This window comes from Gadus macrocephalus, chromosome 20, assembly GCF_031168955.1.
Source record: "Gadus macrocephalus chromosome 20, ASM3116895v1".
Lineage (NCBI taxonomy): Eukaryota > Metazoa > Chordata > Actinopteri > Gadiformes > Gadidae > Gadus > Gadus macrocephalus.
The window spans coordinates 12,526,597-12,546,747 of record NC_082401.1 but is presented as its reverse complement, the minus strand read 5'-3'; the positions used below and the strand labels follow the sequence as shown (position 1 = coordinate 12,546,747).

The 20,151-nt window shown below is 53.7% G+C and overlaps 2 protein-coding genes across 2 annotated transcripts; one reads left to right on the top strand and one right to left on the bottom strand.

Annotated features, from left to right (window-relative positions):
* Positions 1-604: 604 nt before the first annotated feature.
* Positions 605-12,021, top strand: cfap91 (cilia and flagella associated protein 91). The gene is made up of 17 exons (XM_060040483.1): positions 605-967; positions 1,083-1,159; positions 1,391-1,539; positions 1,844-1,924; positions 2,263-2,307; positions 2,534-2,694; positions 4,452-4,629; positions 5,394-5,551; positions 5,640-5,828; positions 7,640-7,773; positions 7,902-8,018; positions 8,120-8,191; positions 8,436-8,582; positions 9,768-9,989; positions 10,089-10,237; positions 10,561-10,652; positions 11,587-12,021. The coding sequence occupies exons 1-17, from the start codon at positions 880-882 to the stop codon at positions 11,901-11,903; spliced, it is 2,376 nt and encodes a 791-aa protein (XP_059896466.1). The 5' UTR covers positions 605-879; the 3' UTR covers positions 11,904-12,021.
* Positions 12,022-14,675: 2,654 nt separating this feature from the next.
* On the bottom strand, positions 14,676-20,145 carry LOC132448996 (coiled-coil domain-containing protein 85A-like). Its single transcript, XM_060040576.1, has 3 exons — positions 18,918-20,145; positions 18,450-18,548; positions 14,676-15,983 (listed from the first exon to the last, which is right to left on the bottom strand). Exon 1 carries the CDS (start codon positions 19,925-19,927, stop codon positions 19,328-19,330), a length of 600 nt encoding a protein of 199 aa, XP_059896559.1. The 5' UTR covers positions 19,928-20,145; the 3' UTR covers positions 14,676-15,983; positions 18,450-18,548; positions 18,918-19,327.
* Positions 20,146-20,151: the final 6 nt, after the last annotated feature.

Here is a 20,151-nt window from a genome sequence, read left to right as displayed (position 1 = left end):
TTCTACATGAGGCAGACTACTTTATGACCATAGGCGTCTTTTAGCGCGGATTGCAATTGTTATTTCAGCCTGCAGGGCTATGCGATAAACCATACGGAGGAACGCGGTCGCTGAGCTGTCCTGCCCCACATTGCATGACACGTTAAACTCAACTAGAATCGCCACCATCATCCAAAATTTGATATCAACAGACCAAAAATAGTCGGAAAGCCTACAGAAACTATAGATAGGTAGTTAACGTGAAATTCACATAGGCCTACCGGTAATTAAAAATAGACTTTGAGCCATGATTTACTATTTTTTTTGCATTATTTTGCAAGTAGCCTAGTTCGCTGCCCCACCTGCCCATAAGGACGGCACGAACCTGACCCAGGAGGAACTCATAATGCTCTTTAACCTGTCATATTCTGGACACCATGGTGTTCTTCTGACTGAGATATTTTACAATTGAAATGACGATATTCTGTTGTTATGAGTGAGTGAGTGAGTGAGTGAGTGAGTGAGGGAGTCAGAGAGCAGTGTTTCGTTTCGTTTGAAATCACTAAACTTTGCAGTCAACATTGTGTGATTTTGAACCTTGATGAAGAGCTGAATTATTTATTCCATCAATACCCTCTGATTGGCTCAGCCGCAGGGAAATCTGTCCCAATCTGGCAACACCGTCAGTCGTTCGCCCCCTAGCGGTCCGGACGTGTGCCACACAGTGGGTTCAAAACCCCGCGCCGCTCGTCCGTGGGCCGTCCCCATGGTGACCGCGACACAACCTCCTAAGAAGCCAACGGATACAACCTGAGACACAACCGATACACACACCTGTCTGTTTACACCACAACTCCGACACTACGACACACGTCTCGACAGCTGGGGGTTCATTACGCCATGAGTTTATCTGTGACCCGCACCGCGTCGGTCAAACACCGGAGCGCTAAAGGCTTCAGACCGCAGCGCGCCTATGACTACTTATACGGTACGTGTGTCGTCATCCCCTCACCTTCACCAGTCCTCTGTGCTCCTCACGCTCTCACCCCCTCAGACCACCCGTTGCTCCTCACGCTCTCACTCCTCACCCTCTCCCCCCTCAGACCCGGTGCACACGGTGTCCGGGGAGGCGGACCACGCCCGGTCCAGCTTCAAGGCCTACGCGTCTGCGGACCGCCTGGTACGTTCCTCCAAACCACCGCAGAGTCGATCCGCTTTAGAGAAGCCCAACTGAGGATAAGTGGGGTTTCAGACCTCCTCAGACCTCCTCCTATGCAAACAGTCTCTCAGCCACTGAGCGCACTAAGCGCTTTTTAGGGGAAGTTGTTATGAACTGCAGCCTCAGGTTGTTAACCCAGAGTGAGACATGGTCTTAACAAACCTTTCCGTTCGTCCTCTCGGTGTGGTTCAGAGGAGAGTGCAGGACTTTGACTCCATGTTCAGCTCCAACCCGCGGTTCGCCCTCCAGCTGAGCGCCGTGGACCCGGTGCCGCCCTCCATGGACCGCCGCTGGCCCGGAGCCATGGAGCGGCACCGACACACAGTGCAAGCCCTGGACGGGTAACGCAGCAAGGGTTGATGCACGAGTATTGGGTCGAATGTGTTTGCGTGTGCGACGTGTGGGTGTGTGTGTGTATCTATATCTATTTTTATATAACATAATAATAATAATAATAATAATAATAATTATTATTATTATTATAATAATAATAATTATAATTACAAAATATATAGGCTATATGAAATATATTTATATTGCCTATAGGCTAGAGCCTATATATATATAAAATAATTATACATATAGTTTTTATTTATTATACATTCTTTTTTTCTATTTTTTTTCTATTTTCCCTGCTGGTGACAGAGTCGCTCCGGGGAGCAGGTCTTGGCTCAGAGAGACGGACTGCGATGTGAACGCAGCGGACAGATGGAAGTTCTCCACACGGTGGTTTAAACCTGAACTATGACGTCATTGTTCACATGTTAATTTAGATAGCAAGGATGGTTAAGATTGATTACACTCATCACACTAAAATAACCCTCACAGCACGATTCACACATTTTTTTTTTCCTGATAAGGTTTTTAAATCTTTTTTTTTCATTAAACAAATGAATCAGAAGGGATGACTACCTGAGAATTCACCCCCTCATCCTTACCTGAGGATTCACCCCCTCATCCTTACCTGAGGATTCACCCCCTCATCCTTACCTGAGAATTCACCCCCTCATCCTTACCTGAGGATTCACCCACTCATCTCCTCTCTGTCCTCCTTCTCCCTGAAGACCCCTCATCGCCTTCGACCGCCTCCCGCGCCAGGACCTCCTCCCGTGAGTCCCACACGTCACACACCCACCTGGGGGGAGCCACGTCCTACCAGGGCCTGGGGTCTGGGGGTCTGGTCCTGGGGGTCTGGTCCTGGGGGTCTGGTCCTGGGGGTCTGGTCTCTGGGGTCCTGGGGGTCTAGGCTCTGGGGTCCTAGGGGTCTGGTCTCTGGGGTCCTAGGGGTCTGGTCTCTGGGGTCCTGGTCCTGAGACTCTTTCTTTCCCTCTCCAGGCTCCAGCAGAATGCCCCGACCGGACTGTACCATCGCACTGTGGGGGTCCAGACGGACTACAGAGACAGCGAGGCCCAGACGGACCCCTACAGCCCGGAGTACGTGGTTCGACCCGGGACGGCCCACCCTGAGCTGCTGCTGCTGGCCTCTCTGACCTGGGGTACGAGGCGGGCGGCCATCTTAGACCAGGTCACATGGTGTGAAGGGAAGGGGGGGGGGGGTTGAGGGTCAGCCCCTGGTTTGGATAAAACAGAAACAGGCCTGATGTCTCCTGGATCACTTGAGTACAATTCATTATTTACTTCATGAATCTATCAAATCATTTCTTTTTTTGTTTATTTTACCAGGAATAACCGGTTGAAAGTCAGTATCTCTTTTAGAAGGGAGCTCTGGCCACGACAGCAGCATACAGTTCCACATAAAATATACATTAAAATATATATCTATATATATATATACATACATTAGCACGTATGCATTTAGTACTCAAATAGTCCTTTATCCGTGTTTTAAACTGTTACATTTTGAGAATGCAGCTTAATTTAAGGTGACTGCAGTTTATACCAGGATGTGGCTGCAAAACCTTTAAAGGCGCTCTCACCGAAGACAGTTTGTGTTCGGGGAATGTCATACATGATTCGCCCATATGATCGAAGATTAGAATTTCGGGTGGTGACTTTAGGAGTCACCATGCTTTCTAAAATCTAGAAAGCACACATTTAACCACATTCTGAATATTTTTTTAGATGATAGTTAACGTAACGTTCAGATGAGGAGGTCATTTAACCTAATTAAATTTGTGAGCCAAGGTTATAAACCACCTAAGCATGGATATTTGTTTTATAACGACTTTAATGAACTCAATTAAATGAGCAAAACAAACAGTAAAGCTATCAAAAAATAATATTCTTGCTGAGTCTTAATATTAGAGGCCTTAATATTATAGTAAAAAGTCTCCAAGGGACCACGACTGGTTTGAGTTTCAGTAGCTGGTTCTGATGAAACAGGATCAGGCCTGATGTCAACCATCCCACGCACCCATCATTAGCATTCTGCATATTGCTAATTATAATGAGCCGTATGTGGAAAAATGTACGAGCATATTGCTAGAATGGGTGATCCGCCCAGCATGGTGCTGCTGAGACAGCTCGCGGGGGGGGGGGGGGGGGGGGCAGGCTGATGCCTCACCCCTACTATCCATTAGTTTCCACAGGATGTCACCCTGATAACACAGCTGCCAACAAAGACTAGATATTAGTCACCCCGTCTCCAACTTCATGGTAGTTTCATCGCAACACAAACATCAAGCACATTGTTTTAGTGTTAACGGTCCGGATGTTTCCGGACCGTTAACACTAAAACAATGTGCCAATTTTGAAGAGAGTGAGAACGCTATCGACCAATCAGAATCGAGTATTCCCCAACGCTGCGGTGTAACATGTATTATTGTGGTCGTACCCCCCCCACACACTGTTTGCTGCTGTGTGGCCTCACCGTGTGAGAGGCCTTAACACCGCCCCTCTCCTCCACCTCTCTGATCCACCCCTCTGCTCCACCTCTCTGCTCCAACTCTCTGCTCCACCCCTCTGCTCCACCTCTCTGCTCCACCCCTCTCCTCCACCTCTCTGCTCCACCCCTCTGCTCCACCCCTCTCCGCTCCACCCTCTGCTCCACCCCTCTCCTCCACCCCTCTGCTCCACCCTCTGCCTCACCCCTCTGCTCCACCCCTCTGCTCCACCCCTCTGCTCCACCCCTCTGCTCCACCTCTCTGCCCCACCCCTCTGCTCCACCCCTCTGCTCCAACTCTCTGCCCCACCCCTCTGCTCCACCCCTCTGCTCCACCTCTGCTCCACCTCTCTGCTCCACCCTCTGCACCCCCTCTGCTCCACCCTCTGCTCCCCCCTGTGCTCGGCCCAGGTGGAGGCCTGCCCGCCGGCCTGGCGGAGGTGGAGATGATCGAGCGGGCTCGGGCCAAGCGGCTCTGGGAGGCGGGCCTGCCCCCCGTGGAGGACCTGGAGCAGCTGGAGCGCCGGAGGGCCATGATGGAGGCCATGGAGACCCGGGAGTGGGCCTTCAGGGAGGGGGAGATCCAACGGTCAGCCCCCGCCACCAGCCTCCCCATCCACCTGTCAAGTTAACGTTTACCTTCCCGTTTACATCAAGGACATTTAGCAGACCCTTCTGTCCAAAGTGACTTACGATTAGTACATTTGTCTGAAGAAAGAGAAACAACAATACATCTCTGTGGGTCCAGTGAGGATGTTCATAGAACCAAGTGCCGAGCACCAACCATCCCGAGGTTAACCCACTCCCTGTATACACCAGAGATGGCTAGGATGTAGCTAAGATGCTACACCATGCTGAGTACTATAAGTGCAAGGACGTACAACACACAATAAGTAGGTACATTAAGTGCCAGGACGTAACATGTGAAAAGCAAGTGGAAGCAGATCATCGATACTATTCTACGGAAAGCTCAACAAAACGAATCGAACCGTTTCATGGCGCGCTAAATAACAGAGAGAGAGACGAGTAGGAAGGCTCCAACCTTCCCTTATAAGGGTATCGGCCACCCTCAGATCTACCCTGGAGCATTTCATACGGCTGTCCCACTGACCCCTGTGTCTGTCTGGGTCTGGGTCTGGGTCTGTCTGTGTGTCTGTGTCTGTGTGTCTGTGTGTCTGTGTGTCTGTGTGTGTTCTGTGTCTGTGTCTGTGTCTGTGTGTGTTCTGTGTCTGTGTCTGTGTGTCTGTCTGTGTCTGTCTGTGTCTGTCTGTCTGTGTCTGTGTCTGTGTCTGTGTGTGTCTGTCTGTGTCTGTGTCTGTGTCTGTGTCTGTCTGTGTCTGTGCTGCGGTCCAGGCTGCAGGAGGCCCGTCTGGCCGCCCTGAGGGACCTGCTCCACCAGAGAGCCCAGGAACAGACCCAGGCCACCGCCCAGCGCCAGGACCTCAACCTCACCCGGCACCAGAGCCACAAGGAGAGCAAGCTCCGGCAGATCCACGGCGACTACATCCTCTGTGAGCACCTCGCGGCGCGGGGGGGGAGGGCCCGCCGCTCTGGCCTCTCGTTTACGCCCTCCCTCCCTGTTCCTATTGTTCCTGTCAGCGCTGAGGAAGCTGACGGCGAAGCGCGCCAACGTGGAGGGGCGGCTGGAGCGCCGGGACGTCGTCCGCGACCACACGGACCACGCCTCCCAGGCCTACGCCCCCCTGACCCGCGGCGGCTCCGTCCCTGACCGCGTCCACAGCCGGAGCGTCGGGGGGGTCAGCAGCCGCTTCCTGGACACCTACCAAGGTCTGAGTCACCTACCAAGGTCTGAGTCCCCTACCGAGGTCTGAGTCCCTACCAAGGTCTGAGTCACCTACCAAGGTCTGAGTCCCCTACCGAGGTCTGAGTCCCTACCAAGGTCTGAGTCCCTACCACGGTCTGAGTCCCTACCACGGTCTGAGTCCCTACCACGGTCTGAGTCACCTACCGAGGTCTGAGTCACCTACCAAGGTCTGAGTCACCTACCAAGGTCTGAGTCACCTACCAAGGTCTGAGTCACCTACCAAGGTCTGAGTTCCCTACCGAGGTCTGAGTCCCTACCAAGGTCTGAGTCACCTACCAAGGTCTGAGTCCCCTACCGAGGTCTGAGTCCCTACCAAGGTCTGAGTCCCTACCACGGTCTGAGTCCCTACCACGGTCTGAGTCCCTACCACGGTCTGAGTCACCTACCGAGGTCTGAGTCACCTACCAAGGTCTGAGTCACCTACCACGGTCTGAGTCACCTACCACGGTCTGAGTCCCCTACCGAGGTCTGAGTCCCTACCACGGTCTGAGTCACCTACCACGGTCTGAGTCCCCTACCGAGGTCTGAGTCCCTACCACGGTCTGAGTCACCTACCACGGTCTGAGTCCCTACCACGGTCTGAGTCACCTACCACGGTCTGAGTCCCTACCACGGTCTGAGTCCCTACCACGGTCTGAGTCACCTACCACGGTCTGAGTCCCCTACCGAGGTCTGAGTCCCTACCACGGTCTGAGTCACCTACCACGGTCTGAGTCCCTACCACGGTCTGAGTCACCTACCACGGTCTGAGTCACCTACCACGGTCTGAGTCCCTACCACGGTCTGAGTCACCTACCACGGTCTGAGTCCCTACCACGGTCTGAGTCACCTACCGAGGTCTGAGTCCCTACCACGGTCTGAGTCACCTACCAAGGTCTGAGTCCCTACCACGGTCTGAGTCACCTACCAAGGTCTGAGTCCCTACCACGGTCTGAGTCACCTACCAAGGTCTGAGTCCCTACCACGGTCTGAGTCACCTACCAAGGTCTGAGTCCCTACCACGGTCTGAGTCACCTACCAAGGTCTGAGTCCCTACCACGGTCTGAGTCAGCTACCACGGTCTGAGTCACCTACCACGGTCTGAGTCACCTACCAAGGTCTGAGTCCCCTACCACGGTCTGAGTCACCTACCACGGTCTGAGTCACCTACCAAGGTCTGAGTCCCTACCACGGTCTGAGTCAGCTACCAAGGTCTGAGTCCCTACCACGGTCTGAGTCAGCTACCACGGTCTGAGTCCCCTACCACGGTCTGAGTCACCTACCATGGTCTGAGTCACCTACCAAGGTCTGAGTCCCTACCACGGTCTGAGTCACCTACCGAGCAGGCCCGCATTAACCTCCCATTGGGCCCTGGGGCTGAGAGGTTTCGTAGGCCCCCTGAGAGGGGATCTTACAATGAAGATGTTTAAATTATGGGGGGGGGGGACAGACGAGATATCCTGAGTCTGACGGGAGTGGGGGGGTGAGACGACTGTGGCTGTGGTGTCAAGTGGCAAGTCCCAAACAAAAAATCTCATTGTCTTGGGCATACGCGATCGGGGGGCCTATCATGGGCCAGTAAAAGTGCTTTCTAACAGTAAATAAAAAATGCAGCTCATGATAGGCCCCCTGATCGTCGTAGGCCCTTGGGCTTCAGCCCAGGTAAGCCCGTGCATTAAGGCGGCCTTGGTACCGAGGTCTGAGTCCCTACCAAGGTCTGAGGGGGGGGTTTGTGTGACCGGAGGGGGTCTGGGTGACCCTGTGGCTTCCCCTGACCCCTCCCTCTGACCCCCAGGGCTGCTGGAGTTGGAGGCGTCCCTCCCGGCCTCCGTCCTGGAGCCCAGGATCCAGGCCCCCGGACCCAGGGCCAGCAGGGGCTTCGTGGGGCGCGCCGAGCGCAGGGAGATGGAGCTGACGCAGACCCACGAGGTAGCTTCCATTCGGGTTCGAACTCACAAGCTGGCCGACGGGAGTAAGACCCTGAGCCCCTGAACCTGCCCACTGCCCGGCGGCCCGTCCCCTCTGGCTGGTTGATGTGTGATGTCGTCCCCCTGCAGGCCCTGAGGGCAGAGAAGGACCGCGTGGAGGTCATTAAGCCGCTGCGCTTCCTGGTGAAGAAGGAGAGACCCGCCCCCCAGCGCCCGCCCACCCCCAGCGTAGACCCGCCCCCCGAGGTCAGGCCACACCCAGAGCGCAGCCTGCTGACGTCATTCTGGGCTTCAGATATACAGTAAGAGGAAGTGTCCTCTGAGTTGATTCCTCTGTCCTCCACCAGGGGGAGGAGGAGAGGGAGGTGGCCGCCATCGTCCTGCAGAAACTACTGAGAGGGAGAAGCATCCAGTACCAGGTTCGTCCGTCTGTCTCTTTGACACACAGACGTCTGTCTGTCTGTCTGTGTGTCTGTCTAACCGTCTGTCTAACCGTCTGTCTGACCGTCTGTCTGTCTGTGTGTCTGTCTTGAGTTTCTGTCTGTCTGTCTGTCTGTCTGTCTGTCTGTCTGTCTGTCTGTCTGTCTGTCTGTCTGTCTGTCCCGACGCTGTCTCCACTCCAGCAGTGACTCGTGTTCCTCTGGGTGTCTGCTGCTCCTCCAGATGTTTGCGGGTAAGGAGAAGAACCTGGCCCTGATCCAGGAGGTGAGGACCACCCACGCCCTGCTGGGGGAGGAGCAGAGGCTGTTGAGGACCCAAACCGCCCTGGTGCTGGGCCAGCAGAGCCAGAGGGACCAGCAGAGCCAGCAGGCCAGACCCCACGCCGTTACACATAGACATACACACATAGAGAGACAGCAGGCCATAGACATACACACATAGAGAGACAGCAGGCCATAGACATACACACATAGAGAGACAGCAGGCCAGACCGCACGCCGTTACACATAGACATACACACATATGCCGCTTTTCCACCGCACATGTAGCTCGACTCGACACGACTCGACACGACACGACTCGACACGACTCGACACGGTAGCAGCACGGGTGCTTTTCCACCGCAAATAGTACCTCCTGGACGTGGGCGGGGTCGGCTGCGCGAAAGGGCCGTGACGTATTTTTGTACGCGACGCAAACAAGACCTACGCAACCCACACATGGACAGAACCCACATAACAACAATGGAGGACATCGATAACATTACTATTATTAGCTGGCATGTTGAAGAAGTTGAAGAAGTGGAATATATGTTGGCTGCGGCGCTGCTATGGCTGTTACCAGCATGGTTGCCATGCCGCTCTCGTGACTTCGTCACACTCTCTGGCCAATCAGTGGCCGGCCGTCTGCCGACGTCACCTTTTAGCATCGGCTCAGCTCGCTTGGAACCTAGAGCGAGGCGGTACTAGAAAAAGCAGCCACTTCAGGTACCAGATACCATGTTTTCGCGGTGGAAACGCAAAAAATGCGAGCTGAGTCGAGTCGAGTCGTGTCGAGCTGGTACCATGCAGTGGAAAAGCGGCAATAGAGAGACAGCAGGCCAGACCGCACGCCGTTACACATAGACATACACACATAGAGAGACAGCAGGCCAGACCCCATGCCGTTACACATAGACATACACACATAGAGAGACAGCAGGCCAGACTGCACGCCGTTACACATAGACATACACACATAGAGAGACAGCAGGCCATAGACATACACACATAGAGAGACAGCAGGCCATAGACATACACACATAGAGAGACAGCAGGCCAGACCGCACGCCGTTACACATAGACATACACACATAGAGAGACAGCAGGCCAGACCCCACGCCGTTACACATAGACATACACACATAGAGAGACAGCAGGCCATAGACATACACACATAGAGAGACAGCAGGCCATAGACATACACAACCAGAAGAGACACCACACCGATATACACAGAGCTACACAATCCAGAATGCACCAACCGAGTGACGACCCGCTGCTCCGCCCGCTGCAGGAGGCGGAGGCGGCGGCATCCCGGGACGGCCTGGTGGGGGCGGAGCTGGTGGAGCTGCTGGACTCCCTGGCCAAGGAGCTGATTCGTCTGCAGGAGGAGCGCCGGATCCACGCCATGGCGCTATTGGCCGAGAGGGAGCGGCGTCTGCGGGAGGCGGAGGAGAGCGGGCGGAGGCAGGTGGAGGAGCGGCGGCGGCGGGAGCAGGACGAGATCTTCCGGCAGGTGGGGCAAAGCACCGTCACCTCGGACGGCCACGATGAGACGGTGCTCCTTCGTCTCTGGGTCTGTCTGTCTGTCTGTCTGTCTGTCTCCTGTCTGCAGGTGGTGCAGGTGCAGCAGGCCACGGTGGAGCTGTACCTGGAGGACATCATCCTGGGAGTGGTGGAGAGCACGGCGGGGCAGCAGGCGCGGGACGAGGTGCAGAGGATGGCCTGCGAGGTCAACGACGTGGCCTACGCCCTGGAGGAGAGGTACGGCCGCCGCTGGTCTGGGACCGCTGGTCTGGGACCGCTGGTCTGGGACCGCCGTCTGTCGCTGGTCTGGGACCGCCGTCTGTCGCTGGTCGGTCTGTCGCTGGTCGGTCTGTCGCTGGTCGGTCTGTCGATGGTCGGTCTGTCGCTGGTCTGGGTCGGTCTGTCGCTGGTCTGGGACCAGCGGTCTGTCGCTGGTCGGTCTGTCGCTGGTCTGGTCAAATAATAGTAATAAATCAATAATATATGTGTGTGCGTGTGCATGTGTGTGTGTGTGTCTATGTCAATGTGTGTGCGTGTGCGTGTGTATGTGTGTGCGTCAGCCACAGCGAGCAGCAGGCTGAGGAGCTGGTGTCGGCGTTGGTGTTCAGCTTCCTGATCCCGGAGGTCCAGAGGATCAGCGTCAGACAGAAAGGTCCCGACTCAAACCCCCCCCTCCTCACCCAGCACACAGGTTCCCCCCGGGGCCTTTCACTGGGGCCTGACTAGTGATCCTGGTTTGTGTTTGAACAGCCCTCACCCAAACTAGTGTTGACTCGTTGGCGAACGAACCGGTTCGAATGAACGAGTCTTTAGGAGAACGAACCGAACCGGTTCGAAACTAACCGAACCGGTTCCTTTCTTTTGTTCGTCTCGTTCACCATTCGATTCACCGGAAACTCGACTGAACGAACTAACAAGTTTCCGGTAGCACTGACTCCACTGAGTCTGACTGACTCAGCTGAGAACCGTGCAATGGCGTGCATTCCATGATGCGATTTACCGCTACCGGAAACCAGGCTGAACGAACAAACGATTCGCGAACGACTCCTCCCAGTTCAGTCGTGTTTCCGGTAGCACTGAGTCCGACTGAATGCACGCCATTGCACGGTTCTCAGCTGAGTCAGTCAGACTCAGTGCTACCGGAAACTCGACTGAACGAACGAACGATTCGCGAACGACTCCGCTTGGTGAACTGACTCATGCGAACTGGGTCACGGAAACAAATCATTAAGTCCACCACTGACCCAGACCCAGTCTCTAAAGCTCCAGGTCCTACCCCCCCCCCGGACCTCTAGAGCCCCCCCAGTTTCAGCGAGGAACCCTTCAGGAACACAATAATAAGAACTATAGTACATTAGATTCATATCATGCTTTTCTAAATGCTCAGACGCTTCACAGAGTTGACACAAAATAAAATAATCTCATAAGGTTTATTGGGGGTCCCTGGTTCCTTGGGGGGCTGGGAGGGCCCTAGGGGCCGGTCTGAGAGACAGGACGGAGGTCCCCAAGACCCCGTCATAGGACCGGCTGGTGGTCTGAGTACGAGTCCTCACCGTCCCTCTGTCTCACCCCCCCCCCCCCCCCAGTGCGGGACAGACAGCGGAGACACTTGGCCGCAGCCCAGGTAGTCATCAACGGGGCCACAGGGGGTCCTCGCCATCCGGCCCCCGTCCAGACCCCCGGACCCAGCTCTGAGGGGCCCCAGGTCCAGACCCCCGGACCCGGCTCAGGGGGGCCCCAGGTCCAGACCACCGGACCAGGCTCAGGGGGGCCCCAGGTCCAGACCCTCGGACCCAGCTCAGGGGGGCCCCAGGTCCAGACCCCCGGACCCGGCTCAGGGGGGCCCCCCGGCGGACCCAGGGACCCCCAGGGGGGGGACCCCACTGACGACGCTGTGCTCTGAGCGTTCATTCAGTTCAGAAGAGTTAGAGCATACTTCTTGGATAGAACTGGTAAACGGAATAACTTTATTGCAGCCGTATTCTTAAGCGATATCAGTTGAATAAACGAACGCCAATGGATATACGATCTTCAGTTTGTTTCAGTGACTGAAGTGTATTTTGTAGTTATGTTTACATGCCATTCGTCTTCCATTATATGAATAGTGATGACTAGTGAACCTAAACACACAGGTTTAGAAACATGCGGCTTTGCTTAGCCTGCATGAAAAAGTGCAATGACCTTTGGGTTTTTCACATCTAAGTTCTGAGATTTTGTCTGAAAGATTTTGAATGAATCTTCCACACATACGTTTTTTGTTTTATTCAGGATCTACATTTTCTTTAGTAATTAGTGAGTAGGTCATTACCTTAAGAGTGTCTGTGTGTCTCCCCACTTCTTAATTTATTCTTAATTTTTTCGTTGATCTACTTGTATACTGTAACTTGAAGTCATTAAAGGTTAACAAGATTACGTTTGAGTGTTTTCATATCCAAGTTGTATTTGTGTAGGATCTGTGAATACACACCTAAGGAAATAGATTGATAATTTTCAGCACAAAAGTAACGTTATGCGTCAGAGTTTAATTTGCCTCGTCACGAAAAGCCAAATAAACTCACCTGAAAGTGGGTTGCCGCTATGACGTCCATCAACGGCAGTCTCTCTAGTTTAAAATAATAGTTTACTGCCCTCTGGTGCTCGTTGCAGGAAACAGCAGTATGAAGATAGACTGAAGAAAGAGGCCGCGTTCGACTGCGTTATCATTTCCAGGCTAACCTACTCTTTATTTAATGCAAATTACAGTACCAGGGAACTATTCCTCAGAGCACGCAGCGGGAATATTTACAGAGGCGCACATATAGCATACCTTCACAGAACAAAACGAAAAATAAAAATAAAATGAAATAAAAATTTCAGTCACAAACGGAGGCATTCAAGTAGTAGTACTGTTATACACGATGTTTTAACGTTGTTTTCTTTTCTATAACCCCACTAAGCATATTCTTCTGCCACAAGTGTGTGAAATGCAATAGTGTCTCTGATACACACACACACACGCGCACATACACACACAAACACACATAACCCACTACCCTTGTTTGTCTGTTTTTTTGGTAACCTTTTGCTTCAACATCGGCGGGCTGCCAGGCTGGGGTCTAGGGGCGTGGCTTAACAGGCCTGGTGAGGGGGGCGTGGCTTAACAGGCCTGTGAGGGGGGGCGTGGCTTAACAGGCCTGTGAGGGGGGGGGTTGTGGGTTACTGGTGTTTACAGGCCTGGTGGGGGAGGGGGGGGCGTGGCTTCACAGACCTGGTAAGGGGGGGGGGGGGGGGGGGGTGACCAGACATTTCAGGACATAAGAAGCGGGGACTAAAAACAAAGTAATGGCTACATGAATCCATCCTGTTGAGGTGCTACTGAATACTGCCCCCCCCTCCCTCCCCCCCTCAGCACCAGAGGAAGAGGGGGGGGGACAATGTTACAACATGACATCCATCACGAGAGAAAGAGATATATATAGAGGAAGAGAGAGAATGGTAACTTATTGCCTAGGAAAGTGTCTCCTAACATTTACATAATAGTTCGGCGTTTAGTACCAACAACAAAAAAATAAACTATACAGAAAGACCATTCTGTAAGAGTCCGCCCGGCCCCGCCCCGACCGGCTCCGCCCCCTCAGGACAGCCCCGCCCCTTCAGGACCACTGACAGGCCCCGCCCCCACAGGACCACCGAGCAACCTGGACTGGACTCAGAACGACCAGATCCGGGACACCGTGACGTCCATGTCTCCACAACGTTAACACCGTGTGTGTGTGTGTGTGTGTGTGTGTGTGTGTGTGTGTGTCAAAGCCTGTGTGTGTGCGTGGGTGTGTGTATAGGGCTCGGGAACATTCAGAGGGGGGTTTGTTTCAGCGGGACGGTTTCACATGGGACAGCACCCAGAGGAGAGTCCCAACGTGGGGGTGGGGTCAGGGGTGACGGCGGGCATGGGGCAGCGAGTTGGGGTGGGGGGTGTGCAAGGCGAAGGTGTATGAAAGCAAAGGCACTCCAAACTATAGTTCCACTAGACACGACTAGCTGTGGTGACTCTACTGCCCTCTACTGTACAGGAACTGAACTACATGGCAGGACGAAGAACCCATCCTCGTCATCCTCTTCTACGATATCCAAACGTTTCGGCCTCATTCCTCTTTTTTGTCTATTTCTCCCTCACCATGCACGCACACTGCATGCACGCACACTGCATGCACGCACACTGCATGCACACACACTGCATGCACACACACTGCATGTACACACACGCCGTCAACACAGCAAGGAGGAGAATGAACACGAGGAGCTGGGGAAGGACGTCTCTCCTGAACGTCTACAGTTCCGCTGTTTGAGTTTCCTCCTCCTTTAACGAGACTGGGCGGACATTAGGTGGTGGGGGGGGTAAATGAAGATGCGATCAAATGTTTACGCGTTGGTTGAACTAGTAACCCTAACCCTAGGACTCGGATCAGGGAGGGCAGAGGGGGGGGGGGGGGGGGGGGGGGGGGGGACTTCTGGAGTCTGACCGCTCCGGCGGGGGGCGAGAACGTGAATCGACCTCCGGCTGCTCGGCCGTCAGGCAGCAGCAAATATTGCCGCTGGTCTGCCGAGAGTTTAGACGATCCAACCACTGAAGTTAATATACATATATCTTATATACTTTATACATAAGGAAAAGTCATATAGAAACTGTGTGTGTGCCTGTGTGTGTGTGTGTGTGAGTGTGTGTGTGTGTGTGCCTGTGTGTGTGAGTGTGTGCGAAATGCATGTGTGTATTAATTTGTGTACTTCATAAAGTACACAAAAACGGATCCAATCGCACATGTCAATCAGAAACAAAAAGAAATAATGAATCTACCCAGCGATATAAAAAAAATTAAAAAAAAAATAAAAACAAGGAGGAATAAAACTGGTCTAACATTTAAAAACAACCCTGGGGCAAAAAATTATAATTTGCGTGCACACACAGAAAAATACACAAACTCTCTACACAAAGTCTCTCAGGCAGGTGGGCTTCCACCATGTGCACCTCGCCCCAGAACCACACACACATCGTAGGGTGCGTCTGTGTGCGTCTGCACGTATGTCGATGTGCGATCGTGTGCATGTATGTGATATCCTAGGGTATATATATTTGGCTGTGTGTGTGTGTGTGTGTGTGTGTGTGTGTGTGTGTGTGTGTGTGTGTGTGTGTGTGTGTGTGTGTGTGTGTGTGTGTGTGTGTGTGTGTGTGTGTGTGTGTGTGTGTGTGTGTGTGTGTGTGTGTGTGTAGCGACCTGGTAGTGAGTGTAGTAGGGTTGTTTCGGGGTGCGAGTTGGAAGGGGAGGAAGTAGGGAGAGGGGGGAGGGAGGGGGGTGTCCTAACCATACTCAGGCCATGCATTACAGAGGACACGGGGGGGGGGGGGGGGAGGGGGTGCACAGGACAAGGGGGGGGCATGAGAGGCAGAGTAGAGAGAGAGAGACAGCCAATAGAGAGAGAGACAGCCAGAATAGTATTCAGTAAACAAGGGTTGGGGGGGGGCACATCTCCAGGTGTATGGTACACACATGGTTAGCCTCGTGTAGTTAGCTTCTACATGGCGGGGGGGGGGGGGTATGGGTGCGTTTGTTTCGTCAGGGCTCTTGCCGTTGGGGGTCAGCTGTGGGACCCCGAGTGCGTCCTGCTCCGCGGGGGGCGTGTCTGGTGGATCGGCACTTCCTGCCGGGGAGGCGGAGAGGAGAGGAGGGGCGGGGTCAGGGTGAAACAAAATGGCTCCTCACCCCTCCTCCTCCACCTATCACGTTGCAGACGGAGGGGTGCGTGTGTGTGTGCATATGTGTGTGTGTGTGTGTGTCTGTATGTTGGGGGGGGGGGGGGGCTGCGGTCCGGGTCAGAGGCTGGGTGGGAGGGGTGGGGGTCGTGGGAGGGGGAGGGGCGCGGAGGTGGAGCGTGGGCGGAGTTCAGGAAGTGGCGTTGGAGGCGGAGGCGGAGGGGGTGGTGCTGCTGGGGCCGCGCTCCGTGCTACCATCTGCAGGACGGGAGGAGAACAACACAACACGTGGTGAGCAACACTACGACAACGCACAACCCAGGGTGAGCAACACTACGACAACGCACAACCCAGGGTGAGCAACACTACGACAACGGAAGTAAGATACACAACACGTGGTGAGCTACACAACACGTGATGGAGGTACCTTTATATAACAGAAGGTGGACGTGTGTAGCAACCATTAACGTAATAACTGACAATAACGTAATCATCTTAATGTAATAAAGCCAATTACGTTATTAGTGTGGTATTGTCAAGCTATTGTAAAGCTTTACTTTTACTCTGGGATTCATGGGTCTCCCAAAACAGCTTTGGGGCCAGCCTGATCCGCAGGGCGACATCAGGTTTGACCGGGTTAACCCAAACTAGCAAACACACAAACTTCAAGCTTATTTCCCCTTTTTTACATTTGTGAATGACAGAGCGACTTTTCATTAACCCAAGGTGGAGGTGTCCTGGGGGCTGACGGTGTCCTGGGGGCTGACGGTGTACTGGGGGCTGACGGTGTACTGGGGGCTGACGGTGTACTGGGGGCTGACGGTGTACTGGGGGCTGACGGTGTACTGGGGGCTGACGGTGTACTGGGGGCTGACGGTGTCCTGGGGGCTGACGGTGTACTGGGGGCTGACGGTGTACTGGGGGCTGACGGTGTACTGGGGGCTGACGGTGTACTGGGGCAGGGTTTCCCCAGGTTTGATCAACCCAAATTTAAGACTTTTTTTTAGACTTTTTTAAGACCACTTCTATGAAAATTAAGACCTACATCGCACCCATTAAGCAGTCGTAAAACGCGGTCGTGCATATGTTATTCATGTTCTTTTGGAACATATGAAACATTCATGTCAATACATTAAATAATGAATGTGCCAAAGGATAAGTGTGCACTCACCAATCAAAGAGCCAAACTGAGGGTCTAGAGGCCTGATGTCTCTTAAGACCATGTACTCAGAAATGATAATAAAAGATTAAAAAAACAATACACAAAGTGATGGTGTGAAAGTGTAGCTGTATTTTTGGTTTAAATATCAAACTTTCAACACACAATATAAAATATAAACAAACAAACTCTTTTCAAATTGCTGTAGTTTCTCAGCATTCAAATTTCCTCAACCATTTCAATGAATCCACCACTTGCCTCGTTGACCTCTTTTACTAACTCCTTCGTAATGTATGGAGCCAGCCCGAACCCTAACCCTAACCGTAACCCGTCCACAGACATGGTGACTAATGTATGATAGTAAGCATTATTGGCCCTTAACACTAATATTCGGAAACAACACTGCCTCAAAAGGATATTGGCCTAAGCAACACCAGTAGAGGCTATACTTTTCCCTGAACTTTTAAACGTTGCAAACGTGCAAAAACATAATTATATATTTATGTGGCATTCAGTCCAATGCTTAAAATATATCTGTGGCATTCAGTAGGCCAATGCTGTGGTAAAGTGTGTAAAGTATGACCAAGTGTTTCTTTCTGTTCAATAGATAGAACTTTATCAATCCCCTGTAGGAGAAATTTGTTAATGTTTGTCCCTATAAAACAATAATGGCAACAAAAAAAATATACAAAACATGACGGTAACTCTAAAGTCAAACCGTCCAATCTGAAGGCTCTACTTAACCACTCCCCCTACTCACTTCCAGCAATGCAAAGCGAACAGAACTGAGGTGGGGAGGGCGTAGCTTAAGTAGTTTGTGACCGACCCAGAGGAACGCAACGCAAATTCAATGTGAACATGTATGAGGCTTTAATAAAATCCCGGACGATTTTGAAATTCCGCCCGGACACATTTATTTTTATAAGTGTCTCAAAAAGAGGGCATGTCTGGGCAAAAGAGGACGTCTGGTCACCCTTCGTAAGGGGAACCCATTTGATTCCTACCTGTTCCACTGTTAAATAGTGGAGCAAGTTGGTGGGCGCTATCCTGGTAATTTCTCTGCGTGAGAAATACGAAGTGTGGCGTGTGAGCGTGTGCATGGGTCGAATTGCGTGTCTCACGCCGAATGCGTGAGACTTGAGAGCCCTGCTTCCCCATGATGTGGCGTCTCCTCTCGACTGATTATGTTTGTTGAGATTGCCGGCGCGAAAACCCAAAGTATTGTTCGCGCATACTCCAATAAATGAGACGTTCTCTGCCGTTACGCAAAACCCCGATACGCAAAACGCCCCCTATTTTCCCCTTGTGTTACAGTCCGGTTGACTACGAAAACATATCCTAGTAGGAAATTTAAGACCATCTTTAAAAAATGAAGACTTGGGTAACGCAATTTAAGACTTTTTAAGGCCTTAATTTAGGAACATGAAATTTAAGACATTTTTTAGACTTTTAAGACCCCGCGGCTACCCTGTGGGGGCTGACGGTGTCCTGGGGGCTGACGGTGTACTGGGGGCTGACGGTGTCCTGGGGTCTGACGGTGTACTGGGGTCTGACGGTGTACTGACCCGTGTTGGCGGAGGCGTTGGTCGGGGTGGAGGCGGAGGGCTGGCTGCGTGCGTGAGCCGGGATGAGGATGGAGGCCAGGGAGGGGTTACTGGACAGCTCTGTGGGGGGGGGGGGGGGGGGAAGAGGGGAGATAGAGAGAAAGAAAGAAAGAGAGAAAGAAAGAGAGAAAGAAAGAAAGAGAGAGAGAGAGAGAACGTCATTCAGAAGAACATTGTGGATGAGAAACCGTCCCAGTAACGGAGGAGTCAACTCTGAGGAGACCAGAGGAGACTTCAGATGAAGACATCAGACCCAGTGAGGCGTAGTGTCATTAGATCACCTGCAGTCGCCATCCCTCTGTTGGGCAGAGTGCAAGGATCTGGGTGCATCTGCAGTGTGTGCATGCGTGTGCGTGTGTCTTTGCGTGTGTGCGTGTCCCTGCGAGTGCGTCTGTGTGCGTGTGTCCTTGCGTGTGTGCGTGTCCGTACCCTGGGTGGTGAAGTTGAAGAGGTGGGGCTTCTCGCGGCCGTTGGGCAGCTTGACGTTGGGGTCCCGCAGCTCGTCGAAGAAGGAGTGGGCGCAGGCCTCCAGGGGGGTGAGGCGGGCCGTGGGCGTGTACTCCAGCAGCCGCGAGCACAGCGCGATGGCCTCGGGGGGCGTGCGCGGCCGGAACACCTACACACCAGTCGGACACGGACAGGGGTGTGACCACCTGGGCGCGGGGGGCAAGGCTCCGGCGGCGGGGTGGGGGGGGGCAAGGGGCTGAGCACAGGCCTGGGGGAGGGCGGGACTACCCGCGGGACTGGGTGAGGGCGGGACTAACCGCGGGACTGGGGGAGGGACTGAACGCAGGATGGACCGCGGGATTGGTTAATTCCCTCTGGAGGCCTGGTCAGTATCACAGGTTGTAGGTGAGGCCAGAACCTGTGATACGGGCCAGGTGGGCGGGGCCAGAGCCTGTGATACGGGCCAGGTGGGCGGGGCTAGAGCCGTTGATACGGGCCAGGTGGGCGGGGCTAGAGCCGTTGATACGGGCCAGGTGGGCGGGGCTAGAGCCTGTGATACGGGCCAGGTGGGCGGGGCTAGAACCTGTGATACGGGCCAGGTGGGCGGGGCTAGAACCTGTGATACGGGCCAGGTGGGCGGGGCTAGAGCCGTTGATACGGGCCAGGTGGGCGGGGCTAGAACCTGTGATACGGGCCAGGTGGGCGGGGCTAGAACCTGTGATACGGGCCAGGTGGGCGGGGCTAGAACCTGTGATACGGGCCAGGTGGGCGGGGCTAGAACCTGTGATACGGGCCTGGCGACTCTGAGTCCCACCAGGAGGAGAGCAGGAGGCGGTGACCAAACCGCCTGCAGCCGCTCTGCATGGCCACAGGGGGGCGCCTACGAGGCCACCGAGAGGCACAGCTCTCGGCTGATTGGACGATGCCTCTGACCAATGCCAGCGCAGAGAGACGGAGCGCAGCGGTGCAGAAAGGAAGATGGACCGTTCCATATGAAAACGTATGGAACGGGGGTGGGGTGGGGGGGGGGGACATGGTGTGCTGCCTGTTTGGTCATTCCATACGAGAGAGGAAATAGCGATATGCTATCTAGGGCTAACGGCTAACGGGACACTAAGAAGGGAGGGCTGTGATGGCGGGCGGCCTCGTTACATTCACAGACGTAGAGACAGCTCCTCCCAGACGGGGGAATCCCTCGCCGGCTCTGAGCCACGCG

Bases quoted from the DNA above. Each gene is read 5' to 3' on its own strand.
- cfap91 (XM_060040483.1), top strand. From the start codon at position 880: ATGAGTTTATCTGTGACCCGCACCGCGTCGGTCAAACACCGGAGCGCT. The intron at 4,630-5,393 runs GTCAGCCCCCGC...GCTGCGGTCCAG, and splicing joins AGGGAGGGGGAGATCCAACG to GCTGCAGGAGGCCCGTCTGG. The intron at 5,829-7,639 runs GTCTGAGTCACC...TCTGACCCCCAG, and splicing joins CTTCCTGGACACCTACCAAG to GGCTGCTGGAGTTGGAGGCG.
- LOC132448996 (XM_060040576.1), bottom strand. From the start codon at position 19,927: ATGGAACGGTCCATCTTCCTTTCTGCACCGCTGCGCTCCGTCTCTCTG.